This window comes from Erigeron canadensis, chromosome 2 (genome assembly GCF_010389155.1).
Source record: "Erigeron canadensis isolate Cc75 chromosome 2, C_canadensis_v1, whole genome shotgun sequence".
Taxonomy (NCBI): Eukaryota; Viridiplantae; Streptophyta; class Magnoliopsida; order Asterales; family Asteraceae; genus Erigeron; species Erigeron canadensis.
In genome coordinates, this window is record NC_057762.1 from 4,604,187 (window position 1) to 4,619,057 (window position 14,871).

The 14,871-nt window shown below is 31.8% G+C and overlaps 2 protein-coding genes and 1 long non-coding RNA gene across 3 annotated transcripts; 2 read left to right on the forward strand and 1 right to left on the reverse strand.

The window, feature by feature from the left end:
• Window positions 1-7,091: 7,091 nt before the first annotated feature.
• On the forward strand, window positions 7,092-9,668 carry LOC122586419 (expansin-A1-like). Its single transcript, XM_043758412.1, has 4 exons — window positions 7,092-7,177; window positions 7,300-7,443; window positions 7,656-7,938; window positions 9,028-9,668. Exons 2-4 carry the CDS (start codon window positions 7,314-7,316, stop codon window positions 9,332-9,334), a joined length of 720 nt encoding a protein of 239 aa, XP_043614347.1. The 5' UTR covers window positions 7,092-7,177; window positions 7,300-7,313; the 3' UTR covers window positions 9,335-9,668.
• A 1,582-nt stretch (window positions 9,669-11,250) lies between these two features.
• LOC122589803 lies at window positions 11,251-12,374 on the reverse strand. The gene is made up of 2 exons (XR_006322353.1): window positions 11,811-12,374; window positions 11,251-11,513 (listed from the first exon to the last, which is right to left on the reverse strand). It is a non-coding gene; the product is annotated as an uncharacterized LOC122589803 (long non-coding RNA).
• A 1,192-nt stretch (window positions 12,375-13,566) lies between these two features.
• On the forward strand, window positions 13,567-14,740 carry LOC122587560. The gene is made up of 3 exons (XM_043759741.1): window positions 13,567-13,577; window positions 13,682-13,926; window positions 13,989-14,740. The coding sequence occupies exons 1-3, from the start codon at window positions 13,567-13,569 to the stop codon at window positions 14,738-14,740; spliced, it is 1,008 nt and encodes a 335-aa protein (XP_043615676.1).
• The last annotated feature ends 131 nt before the right edge of the window (window positions 14,741-14,871 follow it).

The window sequence follows — 14,871 nt, forward strand, 5'->3', positions numbered from 1 at the left end:
TATTTAACATTGAATTATTATGTTATTGTTATTATTATCTCTTTTAATTTAGTTTGTTGTACATTATAGGTTCATTATAGCTTCTTCTTCAACAACAAAAAATAAGACCACATTAGTTCATCTTGAAGATCTTAAGCCAACACATGTTAATCATCATCTACGACTCCGTGTTGTACATGTATGGTCTGTCTCAGAGTGGAACAACCCGAAGAATATCAAAACGTTCGAGATGATCTTTGTTGATGAATTGATGTGTATTTTTCAAATTATATACTGTACACTTTTTATTTCTCTTTTTATTTAACTAAAGTTGGGGGGAAAAAAAAGGTAAGCTGAAATCAATATTTATATGGAGTTAAATTTCATATGTTTTTTCTTTAACTTTAGTATTGATTAAGTTGTGATATTGGTCATACATTTTTTGCTTCTCTTTTTATTTAACTAATACACTATTTATTTCTCTTTTTATTTAACTAAAGTTGGAAAAAAAAAAGGTAAACTGGAATCAATATTTATATTGAGTTAATTTTCATATGTTTCTTCTTAAACTTTCGTATTGATTAAGTTGTGATATTGGTAATACACTTTTTGTTTCTCTTTTTATTTAACTAAAGTTGGAAAAAAGGGTAAACTAGAATCAATATTTATAGGGAGTTAATTTTCATATGTTTCTTTTTTAGCTTTCATATTCATTAAGTTGTGAGATTGGTCATACACTTTTTGTTTTACAATTATTATAAGATTTATATATATTGAGACTATCCGTCTAATGAACGGGCCTGAACACTTGTAGATGAATATAAGGTTAACTGGCTATTAATCAATCTACTGTATAACATTTTGCGAAATCTGTTTCTTTTATTTCAATATTACCAAATAGATTGAATTTGGTAGATTGAATTTCCTTTCTTTCGGAAGTTGGTAGATTGAATTTGACAATCGAATATTAATACTCCCTAAGTCTTATGGCGTGAATACCGCAATTTTACAAAGACTTTCTAATGCTAAATGCTTTAAAATTGAACACTATGAAATTTTTTCCCAAAAGTAGTATGATAGGTAAACTTATTATTTACTAAACTAGTATATTTTAAAAATATTTATCATATTAGTATAATTTTTTTAAAAAAAATTTCATTTTTCCCACTCATTTATTTATGAATATATTTCAGCGCACAAGATTTATCTTGTTAAAAAATAAGAATGATTGGGGAGTTTTTTTTTCCACCGTCGAAGTATCATATGCAATTACTTATAATTTATGTTTATTTATTTATCTTTCTTTAATTCCTCTTTTAACTGTTTCAAATTTTTTTCTTATCTTCTGTTACAAATTGTGAATCTTATGTAAATCCACATGGATTAGTAACTGTTAGATATACTATAACTTTTAAACTCGTTTAAATTGATCTACAACTTTTAAATATTTAGTCTTTTAGATTTCATTTAAATCTTTTAAAATATATTATAATTATAACTTTTAATATGTGTTTTTATTATGTATAAATGACGAATCAAGGCGATAAAATAGCAAGAAACAGCAGTTTAATTTGTACGATGATTGATGATGATAAATTGAAGAAGTCGAAGTAACAAATTTGCCTATGAATATATGTGCATATGTGATATTGTGAACAATAAAATTGCATGTGTACATATGCATTCTCTTACAATTTTTACAACTGATGCAAGATGGATCTTGAATTCAGTAGAAAAAAATGATAGAAAAAAATGATGATGTTACATAAGTATTTTGTTTGATTAACAAAATAGATGCAATGGTTTAAACAATTGAAGGGGAAAAATTAAAAGAAAAATGACTTTTTTTTAACTATACTAATTTGATAAATATTTCTGAAACTATACTAATATGGTAAATAAGTTTTTCCATTATACTAATTTGAAAAAAAAAAAAAAAAACTCTCAAATTATCTACCCACTCTCTGAATCAGCTTAATTCCATTACTTAATATTTAATAACTAACTAATTAACCCGGGTTTAACCCGGGCATATCATTCAAAGTTCGATAAAAACACATTTTCGCCACCGAAGTTGTGATAGTTTAACAGTACTCGTATCCTCAAAAGTCAAAATAGTTATCTTATAAGTTATAATTAGTTTATTAACTTGCATAATATGTGGATAATTAAAAATCTATTATGACAAAATTATTTAGATGATGAAACTTAAAAGACAATGTATAAATTATTAGTGTTTTTTCATTAAAAAAATTCAAAAATATATATATTTTTTAAAAATAACATTATAAATAACAAAAATAAAAATGTAATAAATTGTAAGAAGAATAGTGATTATGACATCATAAATAAATTTAAAAAAAAAAATAAAACTTAATTTTAAGAAATAATTTGGATGTGACAAATAAGCAATATTTATAGAATGATAATGTCACAACAATCCTCTTTTATTTAATATAAAGATGACAATGAATATATATAAGGTTATCTTCCGGAATGGTATATGAGGTAGGTTCAAATTGACTAATTTAATACCTCGACCTTTTTTCAACTCGGAAAATACCCCACGTTTAAAAGTTTTCCATTTGGACCATACTTGAGCCTAACGTCCGTCACTTTGGCTGTTAAGTGATGTCAAGTGTACGGCTTGTGAAGTACGAAACCAGTAATTATAGACAAATCATAGGTATTAACCGGTGTAATTTACCTTAAACTATATAATGATTATTATTATTTTTTAGCAATAAATTATAAATCTATATATAGATATAACTATTTTATACGAAGAACTAACACTAATGTCGTCTTAAAAAGTCTTTGGCGACGATACATCGACGATAGAGAGATCGATTACATGTTCTATATAAACGATAAAAAGAGACCTCTGACCTATTTACTTTTATTACTTAAAATATATTTTATTTTATATATGAATCATGTATACAATATACTTTTATATTTCAAAACGTTTCTTAACTTCAATCAAATGCATAATAAATATAGTTATACATTTATCATAAAATTCAGAGGGTGATTTTTGATATTAAAGGTACAACTTTTTTATACACATTAAGTGTACTCTTTAGGGTTGAATTTAATATTTTTCTAATAATTAATCTTACGGTCACATTAGTTAGCAAAACACTTAAAATAAAGATATAAAATGAACATTCCTGACAATGAAGGCTAGATCAACTGGTTGTAGTCATCCCTAGTTTTATCTCATTTCATGGATTCGACTCTCTAGAGTGACATGTCTTGAGGGTTTTTCGTTTGAATCACATGTAACTATAACTGCTTATGGTCTACATATCATAGTCTAGAGTACTTGTAGGGCTTCACCGTTATAAGGTGATGTGTTGCCTGATGTCGAATACCGACTGACTGTTTAAAAATATAAAAAAAACATTACATAAATTAGATAAGATCTCGTGTATTAGCTAACACCAAAGAAATAGGCTTATATATCATAATGTGAGTTATTTTGAGAACCACTAAAAAAAAAGAACGCGAGAACCAATCTCAGTCATCCATTTATCAAGATTAGGAAGAGCATGTTTATCATCATGAAAAATCAATATTTTGTCCAACTCTCTCTCTTTCTCTCTTCTCTTATTAAATTAATAAAAATATTCAATTCATTAAAAAACTTTTTTTTTAATCACAAACGTACATCGTTAAACGAAAAAAAAAACATGGGTAGTCTTAAAATTTCGTCTTTTTTCATTAAAGATGCGACTCGATATACTTTTGAAAACTTTTTAAATTTCATTTTTTTCCATCACGTTCATCCTACACATGTGTATGACAATTAGGAACCACTAAAAGGTTCATCTTACACATGTGTAAGACAAGTATGAACCACTAAAAAGTTCATCATACACATGTGTAGGACAAGTGAAACCACGAAAAGGTTCATCCTACAAATGTGTAGGAGTGGAAACCACTAAAAGGTTCATTCAATATTTTGTCCTCTTTCATTAGAGTGATCATCATATATACTTTCGACAACTTTTTAATTCAGAGGGCGGATGAACACGATATGGGCGGAATCTCTTAGTCGAACGAGCGTTGCCCATTCAAGGGGCTTCGCTCCTCTCCGTAGGCTACCTCGAGGCATTTATAAAGGGGTTGGAAGCCGGATGCATTTAGGAATGGTTTGGATTTGATGGGCGGCGATCCATGAGATGTGGTGGTTGGATACCGTACGGGCGGTATCCCTTAGTCGAACGGGCGTTGCCCGTTCAAGGGGGCTTCGCCCTTCTCGGTAGGCTATCTCGAGGAATTTATAAAGGGGTTGGAAGTCGAACGCATTTGGAAATGGTTTGGAAATGATGGACGACGGTCCATGAGATGGTGGTGGTTGGATACGGTATAGGCGAAGCCCTTAGCCATACGGGCATCGCCCGTGTTGGACAAGTGGCAACTACTAAAAGGTTTATCCTACTTATGTGTATGACAAGTGGAAACCACTAAAAGGTTCATCCTACACATGTGTAGGACATCAAAGAATAATAACTTACACATATGTAATATCAACGTGATGAAAAAAAAAACGAAATTTAAAAAGTAGTCAAAAGTATATCGAATCGCTTCCCTAATGAAAGAGAACAGAATTTTAGGACTACCCATGTTTTTTTTTTCGTCTAACGATTTACGGTTTGTGATATAAAAGTTTTTTAGTTAATTAGATAGAATTATATTAAAAGTAAGAGAGAAAAAAAGAGGGAGCTGACGAAAATACTCCTATAGTGTTGAGAGAGGTTTTTTATTTCTAATCTGATCTATTCAAATTTTTTGATCCAAAGGTAGAGAGCAGTTCTTGAGTTATTTTTTTAAGGGAGCTGATTCTTTCACGGACAAATTTTATGCGTACACAGAAATTTAATATGAATGGACTATTATGCCCTTAAATTCTTTTTATCTTGCTTTTAAGTTCATCCGATTACTAGCCAATTATCATCTCCCATATCTAATCTACACACCATATCTGACTCCGGCGACTAATCCTATCCCAATCATAAATGGAAAGCAAAAAATCTTACCGATCAATTTAAAGGTAGACTTTCATTCATCGTGATAGTGAGAATGTTTTTGGCAGACATCAGCTTGAAAACCATGCATTCAAATCAAATATTTTTATTTGAATATATAGCTCAAATACCTATCTAATCGAATGAACTTCACAATCTCAGTTTCTCATTATGTTAATTACCATTCATTTATTTCCAAAAGTTTGAAAAAAATAAAGATCTATAAATCTATATCTAGATCTATATATAAAAAGGAAAAGACTAAGAGAAAATTGAAATTAGCTATAGAACATGAATTCGTTGGTTCCTTCCTTCAATTCAATTTGGGGATGCAATTTCTTTTCCAACCTCGGGGAAAGAGATAAGACATTATTATGATGAGTGAAATTGAAAACGTAAAAGGAACAGATAAGACGGCGAGATGGTTTTGGGGTGTTTTGACCTTTCAAGATGTAATAGGTGAAATAAATGTAGGGACATAATAGTCTTTTTACAGCTGATTTCCTTGTACGCATAACAATTACTTGTGAAAGAATCAGCTGCCTTTTTTTAGATTCTAAAATACCCCTCCTCTATATATCATTACTCAAAATTTATATATTTATTAACTAACAAAATGAAGTGATTGCAATACGATTGGGATAAATAGTAGTATTGCAGATTGCCAACAGGAGAGCTCAATGAGTATATCCATATTATACATTCATACGGAAACCTCCACCACCACTTGATTAGCATTGTAAGATTGCCAACAACAGCAGACCAGTCATTTAACATAGAAGTGAGGATGGTAGGAAGCACATTGGGTCATATCATAAGGATGATGACACCCACCCATCACGTGGCAACAAATTAATCCATCTTCTCACTGTTTACCATATGATATCATGCTGTCAGACCTGGATTCCATTTTCAAGCCCAATATTGTCCAAACAGTTTAAGTAATTTTATTTCAACTTTCTTATCCAGTTCATACAAGTTTTACTATTGGACTATTGGAGTCTCTATCCCTCTCTAGTCTCTACTCACTTATCAAAATGACCTTAATCAATAAACATCTTATATATTTTCACTTTCAAAGATTTCAAGCATGAACTTCTTTTAATTTACTTCTTTAGATGGATGATCAGAAAAATAATTTGAGAAATTTACAAAAAAATATATTTATTTGATCATGTAAGTTTACGTCAAAAGATTCAAAATCTTAAGATAACCCGAACAAAATAATACTCATCCATTTAAACATTTTCTTCTCATGTTACTTTCAACTTTTAACTTTCTACATTATAGTAGCAATGAACTATTGAGATTATTTTTCAGAGTTATGAGTTCTAGACATTCATACATTCATGTAATTTAAGAGTATGAGTAGGATCGTTTGTTATTCTTAAGAAAAAAACTGATAATAATTAAATTATTTGCTAAGGAAACTTTTTTTTTTTTTTTTGTTTGTTAAAACGACAAATTAAGTTTTTGAAGGAATGGATAGTGTTTATCGATATCTTTAAGAAACTTTATAAAACATTTTCTAAATATGAACGATGGCGATTAAGTTGGAAATGATACTTACCTTTTCTAAATATGGATGATGGTTGGAATTTGGAAATGATATATAACTCTTCTTCTAAAATCAAAGATTAAAGAAATATGAAGTATATCTACTTATAAAATGGATTTAAGTCCGCAAATTTGACACTAATTAAATGAGCGAGAACATGCTAAATCAAGACTTTATTTTGGCATTTAATTAAGTCCGCAAATCTCAACCCAAAATGTTAAATTGAAGGGGTAACATAAGTTCAAGCTCGACACTTGCTTTTTTCCCCCCCTTAAATTTAAGTTCGTAACATTAGTGGTTTTTAAGTTTTTTACTCATTTTGATCTTAGCAAAAGTTAGATTAATATTGTGCGACTGTCTAAAAATTGGACATTAAAAGTTGAACAATGGATCGTAAATGGTTCAATCAACCCAATAGTATCAGGTTGGGTGAAGTTTTAATGATTTATATGAAAGTAACAACTAATTTCAAAATAACGTGCCCAATTGTAATTGTGTAGGGGTCCATATGCAATTTCATGAGAGAAAACACTCTATTTAATCTCCATATACATTTCATAAAACTACCTTCTTCAAGCTTTATGATCACCACCCTCTTTACTTGTTTGTACGTATATATCCTTTTAACTTTCACTATATATATCTTTTTTAATCTTCTCTTTTCAATTTCATGAATCTTGAAAGGCTCGAGTACTAATAAAGATGGACTTTTGGCTATTATCATTGCAGGAAACTACGTAAAGATGGGGCTAATTTTGATATCGATTATGAGTTTTTTGTCGGTGGTATCATCGGTTAATGGTTATTATGTAACTCCATGGAGCAACGCTCACGCCACCTTCTACGGTGGTGGTGACGCCTCAGGAACAATGGGTATGTTTAATTACATTCGTAGAAAAAATAATTGTATTGTTATTTACTTATTTTGTGAGAGGCAACTAATAATCCAAAATTTTAATTAAACGTCAATATCTGAATTTGAACCTGGGACTTCCATAGAGGCAAAACCTTCCACCTTCCCTTGATTTTATCTATTTCCCTTATGCGGCTTAATTATTATTATTATTATTTTTTAATACTTATAGGTGGAGCTTGTGGTTATGGAAACTTGTATAGCCAAGGATATGGCACAAATACTGCTGCCTTAAGCACACCCTTGTTCAATAATGGGTTGAGTTGTGGAGCATGTTATGAGCTTAAATGTGTCAATGATCCACAATGGTGCCTACCCGGAACCATTGTGGTCACTGCCACTAATTTTTGTCCTCCCGGAGGTTGGTGTGACAATATTCATTTTGATCTCTCGGAGCCCATTTTTCTTCACATTGCTCAATACCGAGCCGGAGTTGTGCCCGTTGCTTATCGAAGGTACTTTTGCTAATTATAACCTTCGTTAAAAGTATTTAAGTCATTTTATTACTTATTTATACATGACTACCATATATAAAATAAGGGTATAACATCTTTTAACATAGCTACATATACTATCAGGGTTGTAGCCGAATTCTTTGATATTTTAGAGACAATGTGAAAATTGATATCATTGAAAAATTGTTTCTTTATTTAAGAAGATACAATAAAGTACGTGTCAAAATAAGATCATAAAAATAAAATGTCATACTCGTATATGCTAATAATAATTTTGTAACACCCTAAATTTCGAAGATCATATATGGTTTAGTCTTTCTTAAAGAGAGTATCACTCTTTTTGATATTTCCACCAGACCGGTTGATTAATAACCTGTACAGTTTGTTGTATAAGTTTATATTGCGTTAGATGTATCGAACAGAGTGATACAAAAATCACCCCCTTATTATAACTAGGGGTAAAATTGTCTTTTTACATTCTTATTACCTTCATTCAAGCAATTATACATGTTATTGACTTGGTCTTTGTCAATGGTATTTTGGTCAGCTTGTATAGCAAAAGGAAAATGACTAATCCTCCAAACAAAATAGCTTAAAAATCCTCTTAATACTCTAACACGATAACATGTGATATCCACTAATTTTATTTCCTAATCTTGCAACTGATTATTTTTAAGCTATTTTGTTAAAAGGATTAATCATTTCTCATAGCAAAATAGAAGGAGGTGTAAATACTTGCTATACTAAGTAGAAGCAGAGTCATTATCAAACATTATTATTTTGTCTTCTTTACACATAGTCGTTGATCAGCATAAGTACCCACTTTATTTATCATGGCTGCTACCAAGGGACAGGGTAGTTTCGTCATTAACTCCTAGTCATGTTACATTTACACGAAAAAATATGTGAATGGCCCTGCTAGACAGAATTTATATGCTGATCACATGTTAGGAGAGACTAAAAGTGTATTACATTAAATGTCATTAATATTCCTAAAGTTTAATAAAAGAATTGGTATTTGGAGAAATTTGCAAATCAAAAAAACTAAAGAAAAATAAACTAACCAATGTTACAATATTGTACTTGTAGGGTACCTTGTAGGAGAAGAGGTGGGATTAGGTTCACAGTAAATGGGCACTCCTACTTCAACCTGGTCCTAATCACAAACGTAGGGGACGCAGGAGATGTGCGATCCGTGTTCATAAAGGGATCGAGAACAAGTTGGCAACCGATGTCACGAAATTGGGGCCAAAATTGGCAAAGCAATAGTTACCTCAATGGACAATCTTTATCTTTTAAAGTTACCACAAGTGATGGTAGAAGTGTAGTGTCGTACAATGTGGCTCCTCCTAGTTGGTCTTTTGGGCAGACCTTCACCGGAGGCCAGTTTCGTTAACTGATTGATGATATCGTAATCAAACATTTAGTTTGATGGCAGTCGAGATAACGATCTTTTAAAGAGTAGTATTAACATTAAATGCTATGCGTTCGAATCCTTCTTTTGGTTTTATCATCTTGGAAAGAGTCAATAGGTCCCGAATGAAGATGAAGAAATAAATAAACATATGAAAATGATGTTCTATAGCAAATACGTATACGAGTTTGATGAGTATAATGTCGTATCTTATTCATACAAATTTCATTTCCGGTTGTATGGAGTAATTTTAAAATTCCTGGTCGGTGTAATCATATCGTGCAAAAATGATATAAGAATGTGTTGCAGATTCTTACTCGTATTTGTTTAATTAGTACAAAAGTTCTTTAAAATTTTCTGCATTGACAATAGTGGAGCTATGTGCCCATAATTTCTATAAAATTTTATATTTTTAATACTATTTTTAAGAAGTTATTCAATTTTAAAGTGACAACCCCATACTAATGTAATTAGTTTAATTTTACACTTATCAATATCACCGAAATTGTTTGAACCTGAATGAAAATTTTCCGAACTTTACTTGTTTCCAAACTTTTCTAGTTGGATTACCAAATATAGTGATGCGTAGTTCCATATTCATTAATTTGGCGTTTAGCATTTTTAAGAGAAATGAGAGTGGTGAATTCTCTCTATACACTTCATACAAATTAAGGAGGTGTTTGGTATAATGGAATGGAAAGGGGAGAAAGGGAATGAGAAAGACTTCCCTTGTTTGTTTGCGACGAAGAAAGAGAATAAGAAAAGAGAAGGGAGAATCAATTCCATTCTCTACAAATTGTAGAGAATGAGTGAAAATGGAAAAAAAAAAAAAAAATTTAAAATGTTATATGTAATAAATGTATTATTATTTAAAATTTTATTTTTTATATATATTCATTCTCTGTGGGTACCAAACAACGGAATCCATTCTCTTTTCAAATACTCATTCTCTTTCTCACTATTTCCATTCTCTATTACATTTCCTTTCTCTATAATTCCCTCCTACCAAACACTCCCTAAATCTTTCTGTGAAAATTAGAAAAGTGAGTACCTAACTATAATAATTACTAGCTAGTTCAATCTAGTAATCCGCTTACACACTGAGGTGCAAGACTCAGTTAATCGATTTCGGTTATTAATTTTAATAACTAAAACCGATTATTCTTTTAAACAATAAAAAACCGATTACGGTTAACCTGTATCGGTCAATAACCAGTTTGGACATATAAAAACTCTAACCTATGTAACCAATTTCAACTAATATTAACCGGTACCAATTAACCGAAAATTGGTTGCATTTAACCTGTGCGGCAGATTGCTCGAATTACAGACAATGGACTACTGGAAAACTGGAAATTATGAAAAAAAAACTTGAGGAACTTATCAAGAACAAATATGAGTAGCAAACTTCAAGAGATCCTAGTCTGCTTATTATTAAACAGTACAGACCAAGGCACCAAGCAAACAAAAACAAGCCATTTGTTAGTTGTAAAGCTATTGAGTTCGAGAGAGAGGGAGAGATAGAGAGTTGTAATTTTTGAGAGTTTTTTTGTGAGGAATTTTTTTTTTAGGGGATGGAGAAAATGATCAATCTTAAGCAACTTCAGTTGATTTGTTTTTTTTTTTAAGTGTTTTTTGTGAATATTAATAATCGATTTGAATGAAGAAATGGATTTTGTGATGATCATGATTGAATAAAGAAAAGGATGGTGGCTGGAATCGATTTGGGATTTTAGATATTAACATAAAATAAGGGTTATTATAAATTGATGGATGGTGGCTGGAATCGATGGATGGTGGCTGGAATTGATTTATATTGAACTTATATTATAACTTGTTTGGATGGGTTAGAAAGAGAAGCGGCGTGTCAATAATATAAGGGTTAGATATAGAATAAATAAATATAAGAGAAAATTTTATTAGATCACCATGTGATTTGTTGTTTTATCAATTTTTTACCTTGTCATTTTTTTCATTATTTCATCACCATGTGGTGACCTTTTGCTTCATCACACGCCCCTCTTCCAAACTCCGTTTGCAACTCTTCGTTTGCTTCACGTGGTGTTTTGTCGTTTTACCTCTAAAACACCATATGTTCTTCTTTTCTTCTGCCTTCTTCACCTGCTACTCTCTCTCTCTTCTTTATCATCATCAACATCAACTACCCAGATTTAAACAAAGAAAAAAAAAATTACATCTACAAAATCAAAACCAAAATCTTATATTACCAAATCTTTATCTATATCTTATATTCTTCAAAATCAAAACCAAAATCTTACATCTACAAATCAATTACACGAAATAATAAACTATAAATACGTAAATACAGGGCTGCGTAATCTTCAATGATTTCTTTGATGAAATTCTTTCAAGAAAAAAACGGAGTATGAAATCAAGAAAGAATTTATATAAAATCTCAATTAAATAAAAAAAGAATTTATGTAAAATCTCAAATAACCTCCATCTACAACCACCACCGCCGCCACCCATCTCAAATGACCTCCATCTACCAGGACGACCTTGGTTACACTTCCGACCATCATCTTTCAATGACGAAGTTGCAGATAGAAATTGAAATGTGAAAAGGGATGGGGTGGGTTTGTCTTCATGGTGGTGTTTTTGCAAAGAGATATCAAAATAGAAAGCAAAGTAATATACGTTGTGTATATCAAAATTATTAAAGAAGAAGAAAAAGGTTGTTGGGGATAAATGTTACTATAAGGAAGTGCAGTGTGAGAGTTGTCGCAAAATCTGGAGAATTTCAATTTGGTGCAAGATTGTACGTTGAATGGAAGAAATGTTGTATGAATGCAAATGATCGTGATAATATATGTGAGTTTTAAGGGAAATGTTTGGGGAGGTTTGGTAATGACATGGATTTGAAGGAGTGATGAAATTCAATTGCGTCGAAGGAGTGGTAGGATAATAATGAAATCTGGTATGGAAGAGAATAAAGATTTTTGTTTGTTTTATCATAAAACTCTAATTTTATGTGAAGAGGGAGAAAGGGAATGTTGGAAGAAAAGGGTTTGATCTTTTATGCTTGGAATGGGTGTGTAAAACATGTTATAAGGATAAAGGTAGGTGAGAATGGACCGAAATACCCTCATTGCACATGAGGAAGCTAACGGAGTCATAATAATGTCTGTTAAAGAGAGGGGTGCCTAATGAAACAAAAAGTCACCACAGGGTGAAGTAATAATAATTAAAAAATGACAGGATAAAAAATTGATAATACAATAAACTACAGGGTGATCTAATGAAATTTTACTTAAATATAATATATTATAATATAACCGGTTAACCGGTTGTTATTATGTTTTTATAACAGGTATAGGAACCGGTTATTAACCGATTTTTGTTTTGAAATAGGTAATCAATTATTAACCGGCGGTTAATGATAACCTATAAGCGGTTTGTACCTTATCGGTCACTAACCGGTTTCAATTATCGGTTAACTTTCGGTTAGGTTAGGTTATCCGATTATTTTTTGCACCTCACAAAAAGGAAAAGAAATGTTTTTGAATGGGCCTGAAATCTTTGGAAGACTCACAAGCCCAATCTAGCAGTGGACGATTTTAATCTTGAGAGAACATAAACCCAAACGTTTAGAAGTTGAAAGTCAGGGAGGCCTACTACAAAGTTGGGCTGCGCTGGATTGGGTTGCCAGCAATTAAATCTGTACTTTTAACATCTTTGTAAAATATAACCAACCACCTTCTATACAATAGTAACTAGTAATATTAGTAGCTCATGGTCTACATTCTCGTGTTATAAAATATATGCAGGGCTTTACCATTATAAGGTGAAATGTTTTTGACTGTTAGAAAAAAATAATATACAACTGGCACTAGTATAGATGTTATGACAAGAGTATATATTTTTCTATTGAACTACTTTTAATGACGGTATTAGTATGTGGTTACCCTCCTAAGAACAAAGGCGTTTGCTCAAGGTTTTATCATTAAAACATTGAATTTTGTTGTCTAGTCTGATTGTTGGTGGAGGTTTTGATGATTTTTGGGGCTTCATCATCAACAACAAAATTGTAACCAACAACCTCTTTTAATATCTTTCAGTTACTAACCAAACAAGCTCATGTATGGAATTTAAAATCCAATTCTATCTTTATTTTATTAATTCAATGAATCAAACACACCGACGTGTAAAGGAAAATTAAAACAAATTTAAAAATGAAAACTAAATATAATCCTATGTCTTCAAAGTAACATGATCTAACACATAAAAAAGCTTAATAGAGGTGAAGCTTAAATTTTTCTGAAAAGCAACAATTTTGTGAAAAGCTTAATATAAATTTTTTTTTGATAGAGAGCCAAGGATTAACATCTCAACCTCAACAAACACATCTCAACCCGATGTTGAAGTCATTCTTGAAACGCAACCTCAACAAACTCAATCTCAACCCGTTGGGACATCATCCCGAAAGAAACGTTCCCATAAAAAGAAAGCTCCGGATGAGCCTCGTGAGAGACCAAATCAACAACCTTGGAGTGTCGATGAGAAGATTGCGTTGGCCCGTGCATGGCTAGAGGTCACCGAAGATCCCGCAACGGGTATTACCATATATATATATATATATAGTTGTTGCGTAATTGTTTGTTGGGTTTTTGTGTAGCTAATTTTCAAAAGGAGAAAGTGTATTGGAAAAAGATTAGGCAAACTTTCCACACCATCATGGGTAGAGAGCCATACCGTGACGCAGATTCGCTCAGTGGGAAGTTTTGGAAGATGAAAACGGCTATTCAAGGATTTCATAGTGTGTACACTCGGCTAAGCCATAATAGTGGGGAAAACGACGCGGATAAACAAAGTCGTGCATTGCAGGAGTATGGTAATTTTAGCTTTCTTAGGGAGTGGGAGTTGCTTAGGTATAGTTCGAAGTTTAATGTGATTCTTACTTGGGATCCTAAGACTACCCGTGGTGAGCCGAGCTCAAAAAGATCGAAGACGACGTTGGGTTCAGAGGGTGCACAGAATGTGGGGTCAGAGGCGAGGATTCACATTGATCTTAATGAGGCGGGGGGAGAGGGTGACACTAGAGAGACTCGTTATATACGCCTGATTGGTAGAGATGCGGTCAAAAGGGCCGCCAGGACCGGTTCTTTGAGTTCATCGGGTATGGCTGCAACTTTGAAAGACTTTGAGAGGTTGGGGGATAGGTTGGAGGGGTTGATGGAAATTGGCACGCAAAGGTTGAATATGAACAGACAACGAATGGAGCTCGAGAAGAAGAGGATGGAGATCGAGGAAGATAGGTCGCTTCAAAGAGATATTCATACGTTGGCTATTGACACATCCCGGGTCTTAGAAGCCGATAGAGTCGCTATCGAGGCATTGAAGGCAAAGATCCACGCAAAACATGTTTAAGTATTTTTAGTATTTCTATGTGTTAAGTACTTTTAAGCAATTTTAGTTGTTTAAGTAGTTTTTATGTAATTTATGAACTATTTTTATGGTTTATTGTAATGGAACTATGTGGTAATTTTTATTAAGTTTGT

What these genes read in the sequence shown, in the direction of transcription:
- LOC122586419 (XM_043758412.1), top strand. Translation starts at nt 7,314, where the DNA reads ATGGGGCTAATTTTGATATCGATTATGAGTTTTTTGTCGGTGGTATCA. An exon ending in TGACGCCTCAGGAACAATGG is followed by an intron (nt 7,444 to 7,655) that starts GTATGTTTAATT and finishes TAATACTTATAG; the next exon opens with GTGGAGCTTGTGGTTATGGA. An exon ending in GTGCCCGTTGCTTATCGAAG is followed by an intron (nt 7,939 to 9,027) that starts GTACTTTTGCTA and finishes TTGTACTTGTAG; the next exon opens with GGTACCTTGTAGGAGAAGAG.
- LOC122587560 (XM_043759741.1), top strand. An exon ending in CACCGAAGATCCCGCAACGG is followed by an intron (nt 13,927 to 13,988) that starts GTATTACCATAT and finishes GTTTTTGTGTAG; the next exon opens with CTAATTTTCAAAAGGAGAAA.